The 22,060-nt window shown below is 47.5% G+C and overlaps 1 protein-coding gene across 1 annotated transcript; it reads left to right on the plus strand.

Moving 5' to 3' along the window:
• Positions 1–10,166: 10,166 nt before the first annotated feature.
• Positions 10,167–21,718, plus strand: LOC119164249 (uncharacterized). Its single transcript, XM_037416398.2, has 3 exons — positions 10,167–10,238; positions 18,163–18,487; positions 19,426–21,718. Exons 1-3 carry the CDS (start codon positions 10,169–10,171, stop codon positions 20,957–20,959), a joined length of 1,929 nt encoding a protein of 642 aa, XP_037272295.2. The 5' UTR covers positions 10,167–10,168; the 3' UTR covers positions 20,960–21,718.
• Positions 21,719–22,060: the final 342 nt, after the last annotated feature.

Consider the following 22,060-nt stretch of genomic DNA (forward strand, 5'->3'; position numbering starts at 1 on the left):
GTAAATTAATTAATATGTGGGGTTTAACGTCCCAAAACCACTATATGATTATGAGAGACGCCAGTGTGTGTCGTAAATCCTGTTTTCACAAAGCTCGCCTTTTATAATTATCTTTTGCCACAAAACGCCACATAGTGTGGGACGAGTTTGCGTTTCTCAGCGTATATGCAATCGTTATATGGTACAAGGAGTGCCATCTAAGGCCGGTTTAGAGACTCAACGAGCAGGGGTTACAAACGACCATAGGGACGAACGGGTGACGCCTTAAGGAGCTTCGCCCCTAAAAAACCGCAGGTACCACGTATTTTGGGAGCAGAAGTTATGCAAAACATGCGGAAGGAAGCTGACTATGTTGCAATTAGCAAAACGTAACGCAATAGCGCTAAATATACGTACAAATTCTCTACGCGCAGGCATATTTTGGGCCGTCATGTGCATATTACATAACCAGTTGTTTACACCTGCATTGCCCCGTCACGGTGGTCTAGTGGCTAAGGTACTCGGCTGCTGACCCGCAGGTCACGGGATCGAATCCCGGCGGCAGCGGCTGCATTCCTGATGGAGGCGGAAATGCTTTAGGCTTGTGTGCTCAGATTTGGGTGCACGTTAAAGAACCCCAGGTGGTCAAATTTCCGAAGTCCTCCACTACGACGTCTCGCATAATTATATGGTGGCTTTGGAACAATAAAACTCACATATCAATCAATCAATTTACACCTTCATAGTGATGTCAACAGTGACGTGAGGGTTAGCAGTATTAGAAGCGGTAAGCTGACATGTAGCGCTTATGCTCGCGAGAATGGTAACCCTGCACACTGCTACATAAATCAATATCTGTGTATGGCGCTTAACATCTTTTGACGTTAATGCGGCGTAATAGCTGTATCGTAAGAGTATATATGTATTTTTGTGTAAATTTAGATAGCCAGCATTGCAAACGCATGGACGTTTCACCAACATTACGTCTGAATAGTGTATTTTTCCAAAGCAGTACGAGATCTGGCGTGCTGGAATGCTTGATCGCCGCGCAGAATACTTGGGTTAGATTTATGCTGGGGCCCCTACATTTATTTTTTGTAATTGTAGGGTAAATGCTGCTGATGTCAGCTTGTTTCTTAATGCTCTCGTGTTAGAATTACCGATGAATGTTCATGCCATTCTTCAGTAGATGTAAACTATTCGCTGTAGCATATACTGGCCCGTGGTATAGGCGTATAGGGGTATGGAAATGATTTGACGACATATGCATCGGTATTTTCACATTCTTCATGCCATGAACAGTAAGTGAAATTCGTCAAACCATCATATCCTCCAATACTCATAACACCGAGACGTAAAAGACTAGGTTTTTCGTAACATGTGGACATGCGAATATGTGCCTCAGGGTGGTTATGTGCCACTGGTATGCGGGTATGTGCCACAGGCTACGCACTACGACAACGGGGAATACACAAGCCACGCCGTGAAGAGCTTCGCCCTTTAAACGGTGCATGGCATTGTTATCACGCTCATGGTGTTAACGAAGCGCTGACAGGTGAATTTTGGTACATAATTTTTCAGTTTTCTGATTTTCCGCTGTATGGCGGTACTCGTATATAACGAATACATGATAAAAAGAAGCGAGATGTTGGTACTTGAAATTTTCACTAGATGGACGGATGGACGCAAGGACGGAGAGAGAGACAAGCAGACGTGCAGACGGACAGACACATGAACAGACGGATGAACGAACGGACGCATGCACAGACGGACGCACGGACGGACGCACAAACGGGCGCACGTACGGATGGACTGACGCATGGACAAACGGACGTACGGACTCACGAATGGACGCATGAACGGGTGCACGTGCGGATGTACGGAAATATGGACGGATTGATGGACGCTTTGCCCTACTCATCATCATTATTTCGTTGATATGCTGTGACTTTCTACTCAGGAGATACATCTTCCTTTTCAGTCACTCAAATTTTTACGAAAGCTCCTGCGACGCCTTGAATTTGGCTTGAATTATTTGGCCACGACTAGGTTCGCCTCATTTAGTCCTATTGTGCTCGGCTGAATTAAAGATGTCTGGATCGACTATGCCTAACTACTTTTGGCTATATTTACCATGACTCATCTAAGTTATATTGTCACGCGGTCGTGACGTGGCCAAAGACAGGAGACTTCGTGTTCGGATTTAGCTGTTTATTTGGGCGAACCTGTGCCCAGTAAACGGAAAGTCCGATTACAGCAGCAGTCTTGTACAGATAGCAGTCTCGGACTGATAGCGGCGAACGGAGCGTCGGCCTTCGTTCAACAACTGTCAAGCGGCGAAGCGCGTCGGCATTTATACTCTTGCCATCGAATGTTCTAGCGTTATCGCTGGCGGTGGCGTAGGTTCCAGAACAATCTGTACCGTTCGCAAAGTGGGCGTGATCTTATCGAAATGATCTACTATAGTCCGGAACCTTCTCGAAAACTGCAGGCGCGGTTTGCGCTGAGAATCGTGTGGTGTTTTGGGACGATAACAAAACTTGGGAAATGAAACGTGGCATTGCCCCCCTCTGAAAAAAGGCATCGTCCCGATGCTTTAACTAAAGATGAAGGTACAATAATAATGCAAGAAAGTACAATGAATAAATTACGATGAAACAATAATAAAAAACACTGTTTCAGTTTGTTAACGCGCATGAAACGGCTTGATGCGCGCGACATGCACGACTTCAGGTCGCGATCGGCGTCGTTGAGAGTTCGTGATGCCGTCGGGGACAACCTCGTGATCAAGTGGGCCGAGACGTCGAACCACCCTGTACGGTCCGAAGTAGCGTCGCAGAAGCTTTTCACTTAGTCCACGTCGGCGTATCGGCGTCCACACCCAAACACGTTCACCGGGCTGGTATTCCACGAAGCGTCGTCGAAGGTTGTAACGGTGGTTGTCTGTCGTCTGTTGATTCTTGATATGGAGATGCGCAAGTTGTCGGGCTTCTTCGGCACGTTGAAGGTACTCGCTCACATCGAAGCTTTCTTCGTCGGTGACGTTGAGTAACATGGCATCGAACGTCGTTGCCGGGCTCCTTCCGTAGACCAATTTGTATGGAGATATCTGCGTCGTCTCCTGCACCGCCGTGTTGTATGCGAAGGTCACATACGGAAGAATGGCGTCCCACGTCTTAAGTTCGACATCGACGTACATTGACAGCATGTCGGCGATCGTCTTGTTAAGTCGCTCGGTGAGGCCGTTGGTCTGTGGGTGGTACGCTGTCGTCCGGCGGTGGTTTGTTTGGCTGTATGCCAAGATCGCTTGAGTTAAGTCGGCAGTGAATGCCATTCCTCTGTCGGTAATAAGGACCTCCGGGGCACCGTGACGTAGGACGATATTTTCGACGAAGAGCTTGGCTACCTCGGATGCACTGCCTTTTGGCAGGGCTTTTGTCTCGGCGTAGCGGGTGAGGTAGTCGGTAGCTACCACGATCCACTTGTTTCCGAACGTCGGGAACGGCCCTAGTAGGTCCATACCAATCTGCTGAAAAGGTCGGCAAGGTGGATCAATTAGCTGCAGAAGTCCCGCTGGCCTTGTCGGCGGTGTCTTGCGTCGCTGACAGTTCCGGCATGTCCCCACATAACGAGGGACATCGGTGGTGAGACGTGGCCAGTAGTACCTCTCTTGTATCCTCGCGAGCATGCGAGAAACACCGAGGTGCCCTGCCGTCGGATCGTCATGCAGGGCCTGCAGGTGGTGTGGTTGCAGAGCTGAAGGCACCACAAAGAGGTACTTAGCTCGAAGCGGTGAAAAGTTTTTCTTTTGTAGAAGACCATTTCGTAGGAAGAACGACGCAAGCGCGCGCTTGAATACCTTCGGGACTTCGGCAGTCCTGCCTTCGAAGTATTCTATTAGGGCCTTAAGTTCCGGGTCGGCCCGCTGTCATTCAGCGAAGTCGTCTGTAGTTATCGTTCCCAAGAAGTAGTCGTCATCCGGGTCGTCGGGTAGCGGTTGGTCGACAGGCGCACGAGAGAGACAGTCGGCGTCGGAGTGTTTTTTGCCGGACTTGTAAATGACAGTAATGTCATATTCTTGAAGTCTCAGGCTCCATCGTGCGAGGCGACCTCAAGGGTCCATCAAGGTGGCTAGCCAACACAAGGCGTGGTGGTCGCTCACAACTTTGAAGGGCCTATCGTAGAGGTAGGGGCAAAATTTCGACGTAGCCCAGATGATGGCGAGGCACTCCTTTTCTGTTGTGGAATAACTTGCTTCTGCTTTGGATAGCGATCAGCTGGCGTAACTAAAAACCCTTTCAAGTCCGTCAGCCCTCTGCCCATGAACGGCGCCGAGACCTACGCTGCTTGCGTCAGTATGTATTTCTGTCTCGGCGTATTCGTCAAAATGGGCAAGTAACGGAGGCGTCTGGAGGCGATGTTTAAGCTCCTGGAAAGCGTGTTCCTGTGGCGTTTCCCACTTGAATTCCACGTCGGCCTTGGTAAGGTTAGTGAGAGGATCGGCGATGCGGGCGAAGTTTTTCACGAACCGCCTATCATAGGCGCACAGGCCCGGAAATCGGCGCACGGCCTTCTTGTCAGTGGGTGGCGGGAAGTCGGCGATGGCGGCTGTTTTCCGTGGATCGGAACGGACTCTATACTTGCTGATAACGTGCCCCAGAAACAAGAGCTCCTCATACGCAAATCTGCACTTTTCTGGCTTCAGTGTGAGTCCGGACGTCTTGATGGCTTGAAGTACAGCTTCAAGGCGCCGAAGATGCTCGTCGAAACTCGAGGAAAAGACGACGACGTCATCCAAGTACACAAGGCAAGTCTGCCACTTCAATCCTGCCAGTACTGTGTCCATAACGCGTTGAAAAGTTGCAGGCGCTGAGCAAAGGCCGAATGGCATCACCTTAAGTTCGAAGAGGCCGTCCGGTGTTATAAACGCCGTCTTCTCTCGGTCTCTTTCGTCGACTTCGATTTGCCAATAGCCAGTCTTGAGGTCCATTGTCGAAAAGTACTTGGCGTTATGGAGCCGATCAAGTGCGTCGTCTATTCGTGGAAGAGGATACACGTCCTTTCTTGTGATTTTGTTCAGGCGGCGATAATCGACGCAGAAACTTAGGGTCCCATTCTTTTTCTTCACTAACACCACGGGGGATGCCCATGGGCTCTTGGACGGCTGGATAATGTCATCCCGCAGCATTTCATCTACTTCTCTCTTCATGGCCTCACGTTCTTGCGCCGAAACCCTGTGCGGACTTTGACGGAGTGGTCTGAAATTTTCTTCGGTTATGATGCGATTTTTCGTGATTGGGGTCTGCCGAATTTTCGATGACGACGAAAAGCAATCTTCGTATTGCAGGAGCAGGGCCTTGAGCTGTTTTTGCTTATCGTTCGGAAGTCTGGGATTGACGTCGAAAGCTATGGGAGGGGCTTGGTTCCTCTGAGCAGGTTCCGCAGAATCAGCGAGGGCGAAACCACTGGTGGCTTCGACAATTTCTTCGATGTATGCGACCGTTGTTCCTTTGTTCACATGTTTGGACTCATTGCTGAAATTCGTGAGCATAACCGTTGCTTTGCCTCCCCGCAGCTCTGCAATTCCTCTTGCGACGCAAATATTTCGGGTGACCAACAGATGCTGACTACCTTCAACGACGCCTTCCAAGTCAGGTGATTTAGCAGCGCCGACTGAAATAATGACGCTTCAGCGAGGCGGAATGGTGACTTGTTCTTCCAGCACATTCAAGGCATGGTGTCCTGACGGCGTGCGCGGCGGTAGTGCTTCTTCTGTGGATAACGTTATCGACTTTGTTTTTAGGTTGATGACAGCACCATGGAGGCATAAGAAGTCCATGCCAAGGATGACATCTCTCGAGCAACGCTGTAGGACTACGAAGTCCGTAGGATAAATACGGCCGTTAATGGTGACTCTCGCTGTGCAGATTCCTGCAGGCGTTACGAGATGACCTCCAGCTGTGCGGATTTCAGGGCCTTTCCAAGCTGTCCTAACTTTCTTTACCTTCACGGCGAACGACCCACTGATGACAGAATAGTCAGCTCCAGTATCGACGAGAGCGGTCACACTGTGGCCGTCGATAAGAACGTCGAGGTCGCTAGTTCACCGTCTCGCATTACAGTTAGGGCGTGGTGTCGGGTCATGGCTGCGTCGGCTTGTTCCGCTGCTTCCAGGTTGCGTCGTCAGGCCACCTTCGGTAAGTGAGCTTTCGCCGTCAGGGCTTTGCCTGGTTGGCGTTGTGTTCGGAAAGCTCCCTCGCGGCGTCGTCGTCGTAGGAGGATTTTTGGTAGTTCGTCGCACAGCAACCGCACGTCCACCGGTTGCTCCCCTTAGTTTCCCGGATACGGGCTAGGAGACCGGCCCCGCGTTGGGCTGGAGTACTGCCGGGGGTGCGGTGACATGCGGCGGCTGGGCGACTGCGAACGGGAAGGACTTCGTGGTGTCCATTGAGTTCCTGTCAGGTAGTCGGCGATGTCACATGGCCGTTCCCCTGGCTGCGGACGTGGTGCATCGACGGTGAAGCCACGCAGTCCCATCTGTCGGTACTGGCAACGGCGGTAAGTGTGCCCGGCCTCGCCGCAGTAGTAGCACAGTGGGCGGTGGTCAGGGGTGCGCCAAACGTCGGTTTTCCTCGGCGCACTGCGCTGGCCCGCTGGCGAATGGTAGGTCGTCGGTGGGGGTGGTGGCGGCGGTGGTGTCTGGTGACGGAAGTGCGATGGGGCGGCGTTTTGGCGTGGACGGGGAGGAGCGTTGTGGCGCACTGCAGCGGCGTAGCTCATAGTTTCTGGCTCGGGCAGCGGTGTTTGGGGAATTCGAAGCGATTGCCGAACTTCTTCTCGCACAATGTCGGCGATGAAATCCACTTGAGGTTGCGCCGAAGGCAACAGTTTGTGCAGCTCTTCCCGGACGATCGCTCAGATCGTTTCACGCAGGTTGTCGGAGTCACTGGCTTGAGCAGCAGCGCATTCTGGAGTCAGGCGACGATTATACTGTCTGGTGCGCATGTCAAGGGTTTTTTCGATGGTGGTCGCCTCGGATACAAATTCTTGGACGGTGTTCGGTGGATTCCTCATTAGTCCCGCGAAGAGCTCCTGTTTGACCCCTCGCATGAGGAAACGAACTTTCTTCTCCTCAGGCATGTCTGGGTCAGCGTGACAAAATAGGCGGGTCATCTCCTCTGTAAATATTCCAACCTTTTCATTTGGTAGCTGAACCCGGGTCTCTAGTAGAGCAGCGGCCCTCTCTTTGCGAGCGACGCTCCCGAACGTTTGCAGAAATGCACCGCAGAAGACATCCCACGTTCGGAGCGTGGACTCCCGATTCTCTAGCCAGGTCCTTGCGGTGTCTTCCAGGTAGAAGTACACACGACGGAGCTTTTCTTCGTTGTCCCAGTGCTTGAGGGCGGCCACACGGTCGTATATTTCTAGCCAGGTTTCCGGGTCTTCAAACGATGACCCATGAAACGTTGGTGGTTCCCTGGGTTTATGAATGACGATCGCGGGCTGGGACGGTCCGGTTGTCATAGTCGCTGCAGTAGAGGTCATGGCCTTGGCTTTCCGCGTCTTGTCTTGTAGAAGCCCGTACTCCGGTGGGAGACCATGCTGTCAGCGGCTTGTTCGCTGGTCTTGGTTGGCGTCGGTGTCTTCTCCGCGACGTGGGCTGGGTTCACAGTTTGACGAGGGAGTCCGGTACATGAACGAAGCAGCACCTCCACCAGACGTCACGGGGTCGTGACGTGGCCGAAGACAGAAGACTTCGTGTTGGGATTTAACTGTTTATTTGGGCGATTCTGTGCCCAGTAAACGGAAAGTCCGATTACAGCAGCAGTCTTGCACAGATAGCAGTCTCGGACTGGTAGCGGCGAACAGAGCGTCGGCCTTTGTTCAACAACTGACAAGCGGCGAAGCGCGTCGGCATTTATACTCTTGCCATCGAATGTTCTAGCGTTATCGATGGCGGTGGCGTAGGTTCCAGAACAATCTGTACCGTTCGCACAGTGGGCGTGATCTTATCGAAATGATCTACTACAGTCCGGAACCTTTTCGAAAACTGCAGGCGCGGTTTGCGCTGAGCATCGTGTGCTGTTTTGGGACGATAACGAAAACTTGGGAAATGGAACGTGGCAATATTGGCTTAACATGAAAACAGCGGATTGGAGAAGTCCTTATAAAAGTTGGAACCAAATATATATAGGTTTATTCAAATATACCTTGTAAACTAGGTTTTATAAGTCTCCACTACAGGTATTTCGGTTTAGTATAACTTAGCTTAACGCGACAAAGGCAAGCTGGACTTAGAGAACTTTACTGTGCTTGGAATCATTAAGTAATACGATGCTAGCTATGTTTAGTCAGGCTAAGTAACCAGCGTAAAAACGTCGCGCGCCCGGCGCTTGAACCGATCTCGCCGCAGCCACTCGAAAACAACCGCGCAGAATTTGTCGTGCAAAGAAAGCAACAACCAGTTATCGTTTTGACTACGAGCGCCGTAACCCCGTTATACAGAGTCACATGAGAGGCCACCTGATAACGGCGAGACGAGGATGCGCACTGCAGCACGCGCCACGTCGGTAGATGGCGCATCGATGCACTCTGCCACGCGATCCCATCATAGAGAAATATACTATAAGAACATTGGCCACTGGAGCCCTTTCGCAGCCTGTGTTTAGAAAAAGTGGTTAACGATTTAGAGTACTCGGTACTCTACTACGGGAGAGCTGAAAGCCGTCCCCATATTGCCGCTCCACATGTAGGTGCACTGCCAATAAAGCCTAGCAAAAAAGAGTCCTACCAACCGCTAGATCGCCTGCCTATGCTCGCTTTTACTCCTTTGTTACAATATGTAATGCCCGTCTCGGGAGGACAATAAATAGTCAAGTTCGTCATCAAGTTTTTGCAAAGAAGAAATTTTATTTATTTATGCATTGTTCCATATCCGCTCTACAGCATGACCCACTGAGGACGTATCATGCCCTACAGCAAAAATCGGTAAAGTCTGGCTAGAAAGTGCTGTCTTTCCGCATTTGTTTTGCAACAAGAGGCACATTCATGTGGTTTAAGTGTACTGTACATGTGTTCCCTTTGAGAAAACATGGTGTGCAGCCTAGTAGTAAACACACTCGCTTTCACAGTATATATATATGAGGGTATGGGTTCAAACCCTTTGTTGGAAATAAAACATTTTGTTATTTTGTTTATGCTGAAGACGTTATCGAGTCTGACCAGCCACTCGTGGCGCTGAAAGCAGCACAGTAGCTTGGCCATGGGGCCCTACGGGGGAGTGTGCGCTCTTTATGTAAGTATCTTTCCCTATGATCCCATGGTGTGCACACTTTTGCTCTCAGCTGTACTGTGCAGCAAGCGTTAAGTACAGTATTCAAGTAAGTCTTAAAGCGTGAAACGAGTGAGTGATGCATTCCACGAAAATCATGGCGGGTGATTAGTTTCACGCGACATAGCGCACTTTCCTTCGGCTCAATAGAATGTATTGGGGCAGTCATGCCCAACTCGCTGAAAGCCGATCTTTCGTTCCCTCTGCTGTTTCACTTGATGCGTGTGTCGGACTAAATAAACGCTTTTAAATGCATTGTTGAAGTCTCTGACATTAGCATCACGGCACTATAACTTCCAAGGCATACACAATCAGTCGCTGCAACGTTACTTCAAGATCCCGAAAACTGTTTATTATGCAAAATTCTGAAAACAGCTGCTCCCGCCTTGCTTTCTAGTACTGTGCAGAATCTATCAAACTATAAAGTGAAAAGACATTGATAAGTTCTTGCTGCCCTTTTTAGCCTGTCCTATGCTATCAACCTATAAACGTGCACACAAAATAACCAAGTACTTCGCTTTTTTTTAATGTGGTATTAATAGACAACTGAATACGTTACCTCCACACCTAAACAAAGGTTGTGATAGCAGCGTCTGTGCCAAGAACAATAAGAGCTCAAAGCATGTTCGTGTGCTGTGGAAAAGGTTTGCTCAGATTTTCGTGTGCTAGAATGGGCAAAATAAATTAAAATATGTCACAAGAAAGCTTCGAAGCCATAGGAACCAGCGATATTTCACTGTGAGAACAATAATGGTTATACATTTTCAGCACACACCCGAAATACAATGGTAGCAGCTGAAGGGTTTCCAATGAGGCCAACGAAAACGATATCCCACGCTCTTTCGTTCTCTAACAAACATGCACCGCTATGCGGTGGCCCTGGCAATGTTTGGCATTGTCGTCGTAAGTGGGCGTCTCAATTGTACAAGTAAGTGCTCACTCATTTCCATTATCTTGAGAGGCAGTACAAATTCAATGTAATAGATGCCACGTTATACGGTGTTCCAAATATCATCGGTGGGCTACCATCAAAAGGCGACAACACTCTGGCCAAAATGTATAATCGCTGCTGCTTAGACAGCAAAAGTTATACAAACAAGAAAGCTGGGTATGCAATAAACAAAGCTTTCTGTAATGTGATATTTACTATACCAGAGAAGCACGACCACTGCCAGGTGCACAATGTTCTCTTGTTCGTCTTTTGAAGGAGGTAATTTGGCTGGTCGCTAAAACTTTTTGTCATCACCCCTATAATTAAAATTGAAGAGTATAGCCACCTGCCGTGTGTGATGAGTCTTTCTTTAGCGCTTTCGACTGTTACTTGCAACGCGATGCTTTAGTGTGGTGATTTGTACAGTACTGCGTTTTAAGAAACGAAGTCTCTGTTGCGAGAATTGTTACTCTGCTCCTTAAAAACCTAACAGAACTACAGAGAGAACTCCGCCGCGTTCCGATCGAGAGGTTTTGAAATGGTTATTGCGACAGCGTTGCATCATAGTTCGTTCGATATGATGTGTTCATTAGCTAAAAAGTTAGTTTTGAAAACACTACTTGTAAAACGTAGTTTTTAAAAGACTTCGCATGAATTTTCCAACTTCAGCAATATTTTCAGTTCTAATAAGTTTAAAAACGAGTATTTATAGGGTGAATAGGATAGTGAGAAATTCAATCATTCTATACGAAATGTTCTAATGTATCATATTGTCACAACGTCAAAACAGAGGTCTTGGCGGTGAGATATAGACACCACAGGCAGGTCGGTTTTTTTAATAAAACGCGCAAGCGTGTTCTTCTTTCTCATTTCATTTATGGCACATGCACAACTGCCGTCGTCTTTTTTGAGCAAGCATGTGACATTTGCCTCCCTCCGAATGAGGCAAGGCACCGTCCCGATGCGCGACTTAGGCGCTCCACCAGGCGTATGAAGTTATCGCGCCAACAGATAACCGGGAACTAATTAACTCGATAAACGCGGCTTCATAGGCACGACGTGGACGACTTTGGGTAAATGCTTTTGGTACTTAGAACTAGACTCAGTGTCGGGAACAACTTCGTAGTTCACGTCGTTCAAGTGTCGTGTGACGCTGTATGGGCCAAAGTACCATCTTATCAGTTTTTCAGACAGTCAACGTCGACGTATCGGAATCCAGACCCATGCCTTGTCACCTGGTGTGTAGCTAATGAACCTGTGTCAGGGGTCGTAACATTGTGCATGTTGATGCTGCTGATGACAGATGCGGACACGTGCGAGCTGTCTGGCTTCCTTTGCGCGCTGAGTGAATTTTTTGGCGTCTACAAGGATGTCGTTACACTCATGAGGCAACATGGCGTCCAACATTGTCGTGACTTCGCGACCATATATCAGACTGAACGGTGTCATTCCAGCGGTTTCTTGTCGAGCGGTATTATAGGCAAATGTCAAATACGGCAATATCTGATCCCAGTTTGTATGTTCCGTGTCAACGTACATGCTGATCATGTCTGTGAGGGCCCTAATGAGGCGCTGTGTTAGTCTGTTTGTAAATACTAAGCAGTTTTTCTTCAGTTAGCCGTATCGCTGAGTCTGAGAACCAACTGCAAAAGCTCTGCGGTGAAGGCCGGTGCTCTGTCTGTGATCACTGCTGTTGGAATGCCATGCCGAAGGATGATGTTTTCGATGAAGAACTGAGCGGCTTCTGCTGCTGTGCCACGCTGCATAGCTTTAGTCTCCACATAACGTGAGAGGTAATCGGTGGCCACAATAATCCATCTGTTCCCTGTTGGGGAAGTTGGAAAGCAACCCAGGAAATTCATTCCAATCTGGGTGAATGGCTTTGCTAGTGCTTCGACTGGATGTAAAAGACCGACTCGCTTGCTGGGAGGCGCTTTGCGTCTTTGGCAGACGGGGCAAGTTCGCACGTGATGGTTAACAGCAGCAGGTAACTTTGGCCAGTAGTACTTGCATCGTACTCGGCACAATGTTCGAGTGTAGTCTAGGTGACCAGAAGTTGCTTCATCATGGCACGCTTCCATAATTTCTTTTCGAAGAGAGGCAGGCACGACGAGCAAGTGTGGGTTTCTGGTTGGTGTGAAGTTTTTTTCTTATATAGAACTTCGCTTCGCGAGCAAAAAGATGGCAGTCCTCAAGCAAATATTTGCGGCACGTCTTTACGTCATCTTTCTAAATTTTCATTGAGTGGTAACAGCTCGGGGTGATTGCGCTGCTCTCGTGCAATAGTGGTCGTGTTGACAACTCCCAAGAATGCCACGTCGATGTTTTCGTCATCACGAGCGACAGTCTCCACTGGTGACCGTGACAGACAGCCGGCGTCGGTGTGCCTCTTCCCAGATTTATAGATTAAGGTCATGTCAAACTTTTGAAGCCTTAGGCTCCAGCGCGCCAAACGGCCAGATGGATCGCTAAGGTTGGTGAGCCAGCACAAAGAATGATGGTTGCTAACAACCTGGAAAGAGCCGCTGTACAAATATGGACGAAATTTGACGACCACCCACACCACGGCGAGACACTCCTTCTCGGTAGTCGAGTAGTTCTCCTCCGCGCGAGAGAGAGTTCTGCTGGCGTAGGCTAATACTCTTTCCCAGCCGTTTTGCCACTGCACCAGAACGGAATCCAGACCTACATTGCTGGCGTCAGTGTGAAGTGCTGTAGGGGCTTCCTGGACGAAGTGCGCAATGACTGGAGGTGTTTGCAGGTGTCGTCGTAGTTCATTGGATGCCATTTGCTCTTGTTCACTTCAAAACAAGGGGACGTCCTCACGTGTAAGTCATGTAAATGGTGCCGCAACGAAAGTGGCCACGAAGCTTTTATCCCCGATGCGAAGAGGAGTGGTGCATTCACCCGTGGGAGTCATCAGCTGACCACCAGTATTCCTTATGTGTGACCCTGTCCACGGTGTCTTGACCTTTTTAAGGTGGTCGGCGAGCTCTTGTCTCACGATTGAGAAGTCGGCGCCAGTGTCGACCAGTGCTGTAACGTAATGTCCGTCAATGATAACGCCAAGATCGGCACGTACAACTTCTTCGGCATCAGTATTTGCCATAGTATTCGTTGTCGTTGTCGTCATATCTTCTTGCGATGAACTTTTCAGTGTCCCGTCAATTGCCAACCTTCTTCTTTGCACCTTCTTCACCTCGGTCATGCCCCCGGAGGTCACATCAGTTAGTTTCTCCGGCGCGGGCTAGGCGAACGGCCTCTGGTGACGTCCGCGTCGCTCTGAAGGAAGTCACGGTGACGCGCAGGTCACGGAGATCACCAGCAATGCGGCAAAGTTGCTTGGCCAGTCGACAGTTGATCGGCATCGAGGGCGCGACGGTGTTCAGAGCGGAAAGAAGTGGGTCGAGAAAAGTTTCCGAACCCGGAATCACCATGACGGCAATAGCGGGCAATGTCACCTGGTTCCCCGCAGCGGAAGCGAATAGGTCGACGGTCGGCCATGCGCCATAAGTCACTTCGGCGAACTGGTGGTCGTCTCATAGAATTCCGTTGCCTCCAAGGTACGGCAGCGGGTCGTGACTGGAAGGGCGTCGCCACAAATGACGTTGGAGGATGACGGACCACATCAGTGTAGCTCGCTGGATGTGGCTCAGGACTTGGCGCAGGTGGTGGAACGGCTTGCCTCAAGTCCTGGCGGACAATTTCGGCAACAGATGCGATGGGTGGTTGGGTAGGGGGAATGCAGAGGGCCTGAAGTTCCTCAGGTGGTATTTTCCTAATCATTTGTCACAGAGGACTTTCGCAAACGGCACTGTTCTTAGCTGCAGCACTTACTGCCGTGTGGTTCAGCAGGCGGTCAAAGTTTAGGCATCGTTGTTGCAGTGCGCGCTTGATGACAGTCGCCTCGCTTATGAATTCATATACTGTTGTAGGTGAATTTCATACGAGGCTCGCAAACACTGGTTCCTTAACACCCTGCATTAGGTGACGCACCTTCTTCGCCTCGGGCATGTCAGAGTCAGCTCGTCGAAACAGACAGACCATACCCTCTGCGTACATGACAGCTGTTTCTTTGGGTTTTTGCACGCGGGCCTCAATCAGTTGCTGTGCGCGATCTCGTCGGTGCGAGTTCAAAAATGTGGCGCGGAGCTTTTTGACAGAAACCTTCCCAAGATTGAAAAGTATCCTCGTGGTTTTCGTACCACGTGTGAGCGCTATCTTCCAGAGCGAAATATTCACGGCCAAGTTTGTGCTGTTCGCTCCAGTGGTTGAATACAGCGACCCGTTTGAACTGTTCGAGCCGGTCCTCGACACCCTCGTACTCCTCCCCCCGGAAAACTTCAGGAACGCAAGGATGTTCAAGAGTCACCTGCGAGGGAACAGTAGTGTGCGATGAAAGGATAACCGTGGATGTCGTAGGAGCTGCCATGCTGGAAAGAGGCGCAACAGGTGTGGGCTGCGGACTTAGGTCCAGTAGGCGCCGACTGAATCGGTGCACAGGAGTCATGACGAGGGGCTGAGTCTCTGGACTAGGTGAACGGGTCCGAGCAAAACTGTCCTACTTCAGGTTGTAGGCTCCGGCACCTCCACCCGAGTCACGATGTCAAAACAGAAATCTTCCCGCAGAGATTGAGACACCAGAAGCAGGCTGGTTTTTTTAATAGAACACCCAAGCAAGTTCTTCTTTTTCGTCTATTTTATAGTACTTCATGACACATGCACAACTGTCATCGTCTTTCTTGAGCAAGCACGTGACAATATTGCAAGGGCATTCAGTCAAGGGATGACCTCAATTTAAAATGCTGTGGATCAATTAGGGTGTGCTGCTTAGCCCTAAATAAAGGAGGCTTGGGCCTTTTTTTTATCCGTCATGTTCATGGTTTTGCCCTGACTATGCAATTCGCATGCACTGGTTTTGGGATAAACACAATTTGCTGGTATTGTTTCTTGAGGAGCTGCCTGACCTTTTTCTTAGCCAAATGATATTTTATAAAAACTAATCCTCTGTGCAATTGTAAAATCAACCACGAGGCAGCTGTTGGTTAGTGTAATTTATATCATCTTCCGTGAGAATAAACGATCCTCTATGCGAGAGAGAACGTGGTCCCGTTATGATAAAATGTGAGCTCTAAGAAAACATTAAAGAGACACCAAATAGAAAAATCATTTTTCGTGTATTAGTAAAGCACAGTTTAGCAATCCCTAAAACACCACTCGTACCATGAGACACCGCTTGGTAAGCGGAAAAATGCGCAAAAAGAAAGTGGGCGTGCAGACGCCACCTTCAGGTTCCCACACGAAACACTATGACGTCATAAATTTTTAAGGCACCTGCTGGGTCTTATGTAGCTTCTGATCAATAAAAAAAGTGAATTTACATCTGTGGGTACCATGAACCTAGTATACCAAGCTACAGAAAATGTCATTGAAGCAATGTTGTGAAAATGCAAGAAATCGGCCACCAATCCACAAAGTGAATGTTCATGTTGGAGCGGCCGTACCTACGTCCTGGGGTCTATAATGTCAACGTTCAAGTCACAGACTAATATAAGGGACCAACGGACAAAAGTATGGACGGGCGCACATATGAACGCATGCACGAAGGGTCGGACAAAGAGAGTGTGGTCTAATTTTTAATCATAGGGACACAATGAATGCTCCATGCCCAATATATTTAATACCTGTGTCTCGGACTGAGGGAGCTTAGAACTACAGCGACAACGGACATCGGGAGAGCTTAAAAAGCTTCGCTCGAAAAAATACTGTTTGTATTTTATGATGTCCAGCGTGGATATTTCGGCACAAAATTTAACAACGAAACGTTTACACTAACTTTCTGCGATAATAACGAAGTTAGGATAATGAAATAAACGCCATTGAGGTTTTCAGAAAGCAGTTTGCTAATGTAAACCAAGTCATTGTCTTTTTAGGGTCCCTTGAAGGAGTTACACTCAATGTATATTGTTTCGTGTGTGATGAAAGTTGGGAAAGGTATATAATAACTTGTGAATAAGCCTCTATACATGAATTGACAATTTCGTATTAGGTTTGACAGGAAAGGGCGAGAAATAGTGACCAAAAATTGTAGAAAATGAATAAAAAGCAAGAAATGTTTTCACATTAGTACAAATGAAATCTCTGGAGTGGCAGCTGAATAATATCATAAGTACCACAATGATGGTGAAAGAAAAATGATTACTGGTGATAAAAGTTTTTGCCTGAAAAAAAAACATGTATAACTGAAGTGATTCAGCTGAATGAATGATGTGCGAAAATAGGTGCTTTGAGCAACAAAACAACGAATATGGGCTTTGTCGGCATTGTACACGTACAATGGTAGCAGCGTCTATTGACCACCGATACTGTTTGTTAGAATTTATTCGGTGTATATTAATGGGCTCAGTGTACGAGATGTTTGTAAATGCGAGACACATATTGGAGCAACGTGTATAAGGCACTGCAGGCTTGACTAACTTTTAAGTTATAGGACACATCTATGCTACGTTTGAGACGTCGCCACAGCTGAAGACGTGCGTAGAACTGACTTCAAAATAGGTTTTTAACAAAATAGCGAAATATAAGAATAAAATACAAGAACAAATGCCTGTGTATGCGTGCTATCTATGGGTATAAAAGGGAGTTATAAAATAACGACTTTACGTAATCTTCACTACTGAAAGAAAGCTGCAATGTTTGTCCAACTATTTTGTCACCGTTTTGCCTAATGGTAATGTTTGAAGCACTTCATCTAAAACGTGGAGGCACAAAATTTTCACATTTTAAGAGGCCTGCTCTAGGCTTTTTCTCTGCGTAGGCACACAACATGAAGCGTCCAATAGAACAAACTCTGAATATGTGTGTTCCATTGCTTACTTGCAGCACCCAAATACTCATTCCCGGATTCGAGACCCATCGCTATCGACTGTGGGAGCAACGCCAATGTGCTCTAATAGTGACAAGTGATTTCGTGAGGTTACACTAAAATAGAGCGACGTGAATTGTGCGATAAGCCAGCAGCAAGGCCGCTTCACGCAAGCCGCACGAGCTTCGGCTGCAAACATATGCGAAGGTGGCATTCAACATGGTTTATGGTTACAGGCATCCGGATGGTTGCTGGCGCGTGTATGTTATCGAAGAGGCTTCAACACCGCCTGCATCACAGCTTCTTATATCTATGTGACCTAGCTTTAGTGACAGTCACATCATTCAACACACATAAACCGAAACCGAGCCCGTCTCATGCTGATTGGAGCATCGAAAATTCAATAACTCCTGCACAACAAAATTGATATATCAAATTCTTTGCTAATTGATGACTGCGACAACCTAATGTTCTGAAAAAAAGGTAGTATTAGAAGTATTCGCTGTACTTAAAACAGCGTCATGCCGAACGGAGTCCTTTAGTGAGCTGCACTAGTTTATAGATGTTAGCCTTTTACTTAGGAAAAAAGGAACACCTGGCCGTAATGTTATTTACAAGAAACGCTCATGTCGCGATAAGGCTAAACCTTTTGTGAATATACGTGCTGTTGTTATGCCTAATGAAACACACCAGTTGGTTTACAAAGTTTTCAAAATACACAAACCATCTCTAATATCAATATATAACTGAAAGCAAGAGTTAGAAAACCATACAATACACACCATTTAGGTAAAGTTTAAAGGTAACAATGAACGGGAATGTCTGGTCGGATAAGTGATTGCGCCAGCTAGTACAACAAGCCATCGCAGCTTGATATCTCAAACTGTATGTTCAAAACACTCACGTGGGCTCCTTACCAAGATCTGCCACTGAAAGATGCGTATAGCATTAAAGGGGACACCTGCAGTCCCAAATTTCAGTTTGCATCACACCGTGATACATCACAAAACTATTTACTTGTGTTGAAGCATGCGGTAAACGTATTTGCAACTGCAGCATCTGGAGGGTGTGGCTCTGGCGCATGTGGACCTTTGGAAGTTCCAGTAAAGGGTAAACCCCAACGGGACTCCTTCTGCAGACCTCTGTTCACACCCACCTGGCAGCGTCAACTACTACGCAGATGCCTTTGCAAGCGTGGGTACCTTCGAAATTCTTGGGACGAATGCATTCCACGCATGAAATGCTTCCCTTGCAAGTTCCGATGGCAGAGAGACTATCACACATGTATGCCTGGATGCCCGAAAACCTGCGACATGCCTTTCGGCTTGCCATGTAACAAGCCATGCACAGCAGGCTGTGATTGTCCCCCTGGTTATGTTGTGTAAGTATTAGTTGACATTGGCAAGTATAAACATGCAATTTGTTCACACCAACGATATTCCCTGGAGTGAAGCGCTTCAAGACATTACGCCACAACATCAGGCATTCCGTTTGCAGAGCGTTCAAATAATGGTACAATTTATAATTATCCACCATGCTGCTAGATAAGACAAAAATCACAACGTGTGTTAGCGGGTGCAGTCCCCGAGGGTGGTGTATTGTTTTTCCGTTCCTTATATTTTTTGTCCCGCAACTGCTACACTTCCACCTAAATATTCTCAACACTACCTCGTACACCTATCTTCGATTCAGTAGAAGTAAGCATCTAGCGAAGCTAAAGATACAGTTTTGTATGCTTTTCATAAAACTGGTAAATCTCTTTCAAAACATCAGTAAAAGTCGTACGTCTCACAAATATTTACCTATCATCCTTTATTACTATAACGATCCTCTGAATTTTTATAATCACAATCCGTCTATTGATAAGACGTGATTGTTCAATTTCCTAGTTCCAAACCTGTCATTGCTGCAATGCTTTTGTCGTGGTACCCTTTTCAAAACATTGTCGTCTTAATTGGTAACAAAACCCGCAGTGACATGAACGCTTCTTAGTTTTTAATGTGTTTCTGCTTCGTGTTTTATAGTTTTGCAAAAGCCTGGAATTGGTATTTTCCTGGCTTCTTTTCTCTATACGTACTCACATTATTTTTTCTCTGTAACATTCAAATGGATTATTGTATAGAGCATACACGTGACGTTATGAATGGAAGTTGGAGTTGGGCTCAGACACCTTAAGTGTTTTCTACTGCATGCGCGCGTTTTCGTCCTTTTCTTATGACCCTGCATCATACGTTGCATACAATTTGAATACGGTTTAATAATCACAAATAACATGCGTACGTGTATTCAAAAACATAAATCAGTTCTTTTTCTGTGCAGGAGCCCAAAGTTTCCCAGCATGTGCACACCGATCAGTAATTGCCGTCCACAATGTCCAGCAAACTCAAGTTTCATGTGGTGCGTGTCAAGTTGTCTTCCTAAATGCGGCCAAGTCCCTCCCAAAGCATGTGGCATTAAATGCGATGGTGTGGGAAGCTGCGTATGTAATGAAGGATACGCTGAGCTGGAGCGAAATGGCAAGAAGACGTGCGTTCTTCCGAAAATGTGTCCCCTGCTTTCATTTAATCAAACTATATCTACGATAGAAGAAAAAAGGCCTACTGAAATGCCTAACACCTCAGAAAAAGTCTCGAAGCAGTCATTTGCTGCATCTTCACCTGTTTTCCAGCAAAACATATCGGCAAGTATAGGATCGAGTATTCAGGATGCACAGCCAAGCGCTACTAGAGGATCTGGACACCCACCAGTCACTGTAGGTACAGAAGGCGAGCATTTACCTGCTACCTCAGGATTGGGTGGTACCCTTGCATTCTCAGTTACTGAAGCTAGAGGGAGCAAGCTGATGTCCATCAATGCAACAACTACGCGCAGTGGTCCGTCAAGTGGCACTGCTGATACTCCAAGTGCTGGAGGTTTGACAGTCACCTTACATACAGGACGTACGCTTCCGCCGACTACTTCAGGTATGGGAAGCAACATGGCATCCCGAGTTGAGGAAGCTGGGGGTAGCAAACTGATGTCCATCAGTGCTACAGGTACTCTCAGTGGACCGTCAACTGGCGTTGCTGGTACTCCGGAAGTTGGAGGGTTAGCAGGCAATGTAGGTACAGAAAGTACGCTTCAACCTGGCATCTTACAAACGGAAGGTAGCCTGACACCCCCCACTAGTGAAGCTGGAGGAAGCAAACTGATGTCCGTCAATGCAACAAGTACATACAGCGGACCGTCGAGTGGCACTTTTGGTACTCTAGGAGCTAGAGGGTTAACAATTACAGCAGGTAAAAGACCCGTACCTGGCATTTCAGGAACGTACGGCAAACTGACATCTTCAGTTATCAAAACTGGCAGAAGCGTTCTGGTGTCAATGAATAGAACAAGTGCGCTCAACAGACCATCGAGTGCTTATGCTGTGGTACCTGAAGACATGCTAAGTGCCACGTCAACAGCTGCACTAGCCACAGCTTCACCCACACCTGTACGGTATGCTCCACGTTCTGGCTTACATTTCTTCAGACATACAGATCTGGGTGTGGCCACAATCACTGCACATGCTTCGCAGTCATATTCTTTGACTCCTTTTTACGCTCACTTATTGAGAACGGCACCACGTAGTTCGAGTAATTTTCTTTATTACTCAAGTATGCCGCCATTTTATGGTTGTGAAAATGATGGACTCGCCGGCTTTTGTATTAATCCCTGGGCTGCGCCTTCGCCTCTCGCAGCGCGGCGTTACGTGACAGGCCCCAGGCTCTATCCTTGGCGCACCAATCTACCAGGTGGCCTTAGTTACGGTTGGCGGTTCTTAGGAAGCTATTCATGGATTTCATCCCTAAGCCACCATTGGGCACTTTAGTGCGAATAAATGATTTGATAACAGTGGCCCGTTCTTCCACAGCTCGCCAGGACACGGGTAGCCTGTTTTCTAGTTTCAACCAAGTGATATAATTTCACCATTCACTTCAGCTCTTTCAATGCGAGGATAGGAACACAGCCAGGCGATTGCTGTAATGACATCTGCTTACTAGTGTCTGCTATTTTGCATCGCATTAAGTTCTTTTGATTTATGTAGCTATTTCGACAGCTTATCTAACATTACGCCTGGAACGTCTCTCTGCTTTTCATACCCCCCCCCCCCCTGCCCCAACCATTCGCCGAGGACGGCTTACTTCAGCATGTAGCGATATGGTACACGGGGAGAGCGTTCGCCTCCGTACCGCTTAGTCACGTGACATGACGTCGCAGCGGCGAGGGTGATGGTAGTCTTCAAGATAACACCGCGAGAAGCCCTGACCAGTGGCCACTGTACAAAAAGATGGAGATAACTGGCAAAGAAAGCGCAGCACATTCACGGCGCACGTTCTAAGCATTGTGTTATCGCATAATTTGTTGGCAGCATGTAGCCATAGTGCTTTCATTGTGCAAAATAATATGTGTATTTTGTTCATTGGCGAAAAACTATGACCCACAGAAACTATGAGCAGGCCTAGGCGCACATTTGTGTGACATTTGGTAAATGAACTTTGAAGACCGAGCTCCCTGTGAAAACGAAGGCTTCATTTCTAGTTTTCCCGACGGACAAGAGAAGAAATAAAATAAACGGTGCATTCGCAAATGTGTTGCAAATTTTCCTTTCCACGACCCCATTACAGGAGCTACTACAGTTATAAAAAGGCAAGCATGACTTTATTCAACATAAAGATAAGCAACAGCCTGAATTTTAAATGTAATTTCTTAATTTCTTGATGATGAAAATGTCATACCAAAACAACAACACTCTGCGTAGTCTTCTATCTCCTGCTTTTAATTTCACATCGCTTCCAATGACAGTTGTGCACAAGATACCACGGTTGCATTACAATACAATACGAACGACAGCGCCTTCATGAACAATTAGCTTGGCGGCCTCGAAGACGCAATAACGGGGCGGGGCAAATATGGATCTCTAACACCGTTC

Source organism: Rhipicephalus microplus, chromosome 8, assembly GCF_043290135.1.
Source record: "Rhipicephalus microplus isolate Deutch F79 chromosome 8, USDA_Rmic, whole genome shotgun sequence".
Classification (NCBI taxonomy): domain Eukaryota; kingdom Metazoa; phylum Arthropoda; class Arachnida; order Ixodida; family Ixodidae; genus Rhipicephalus; species Rhipicephalus microplus.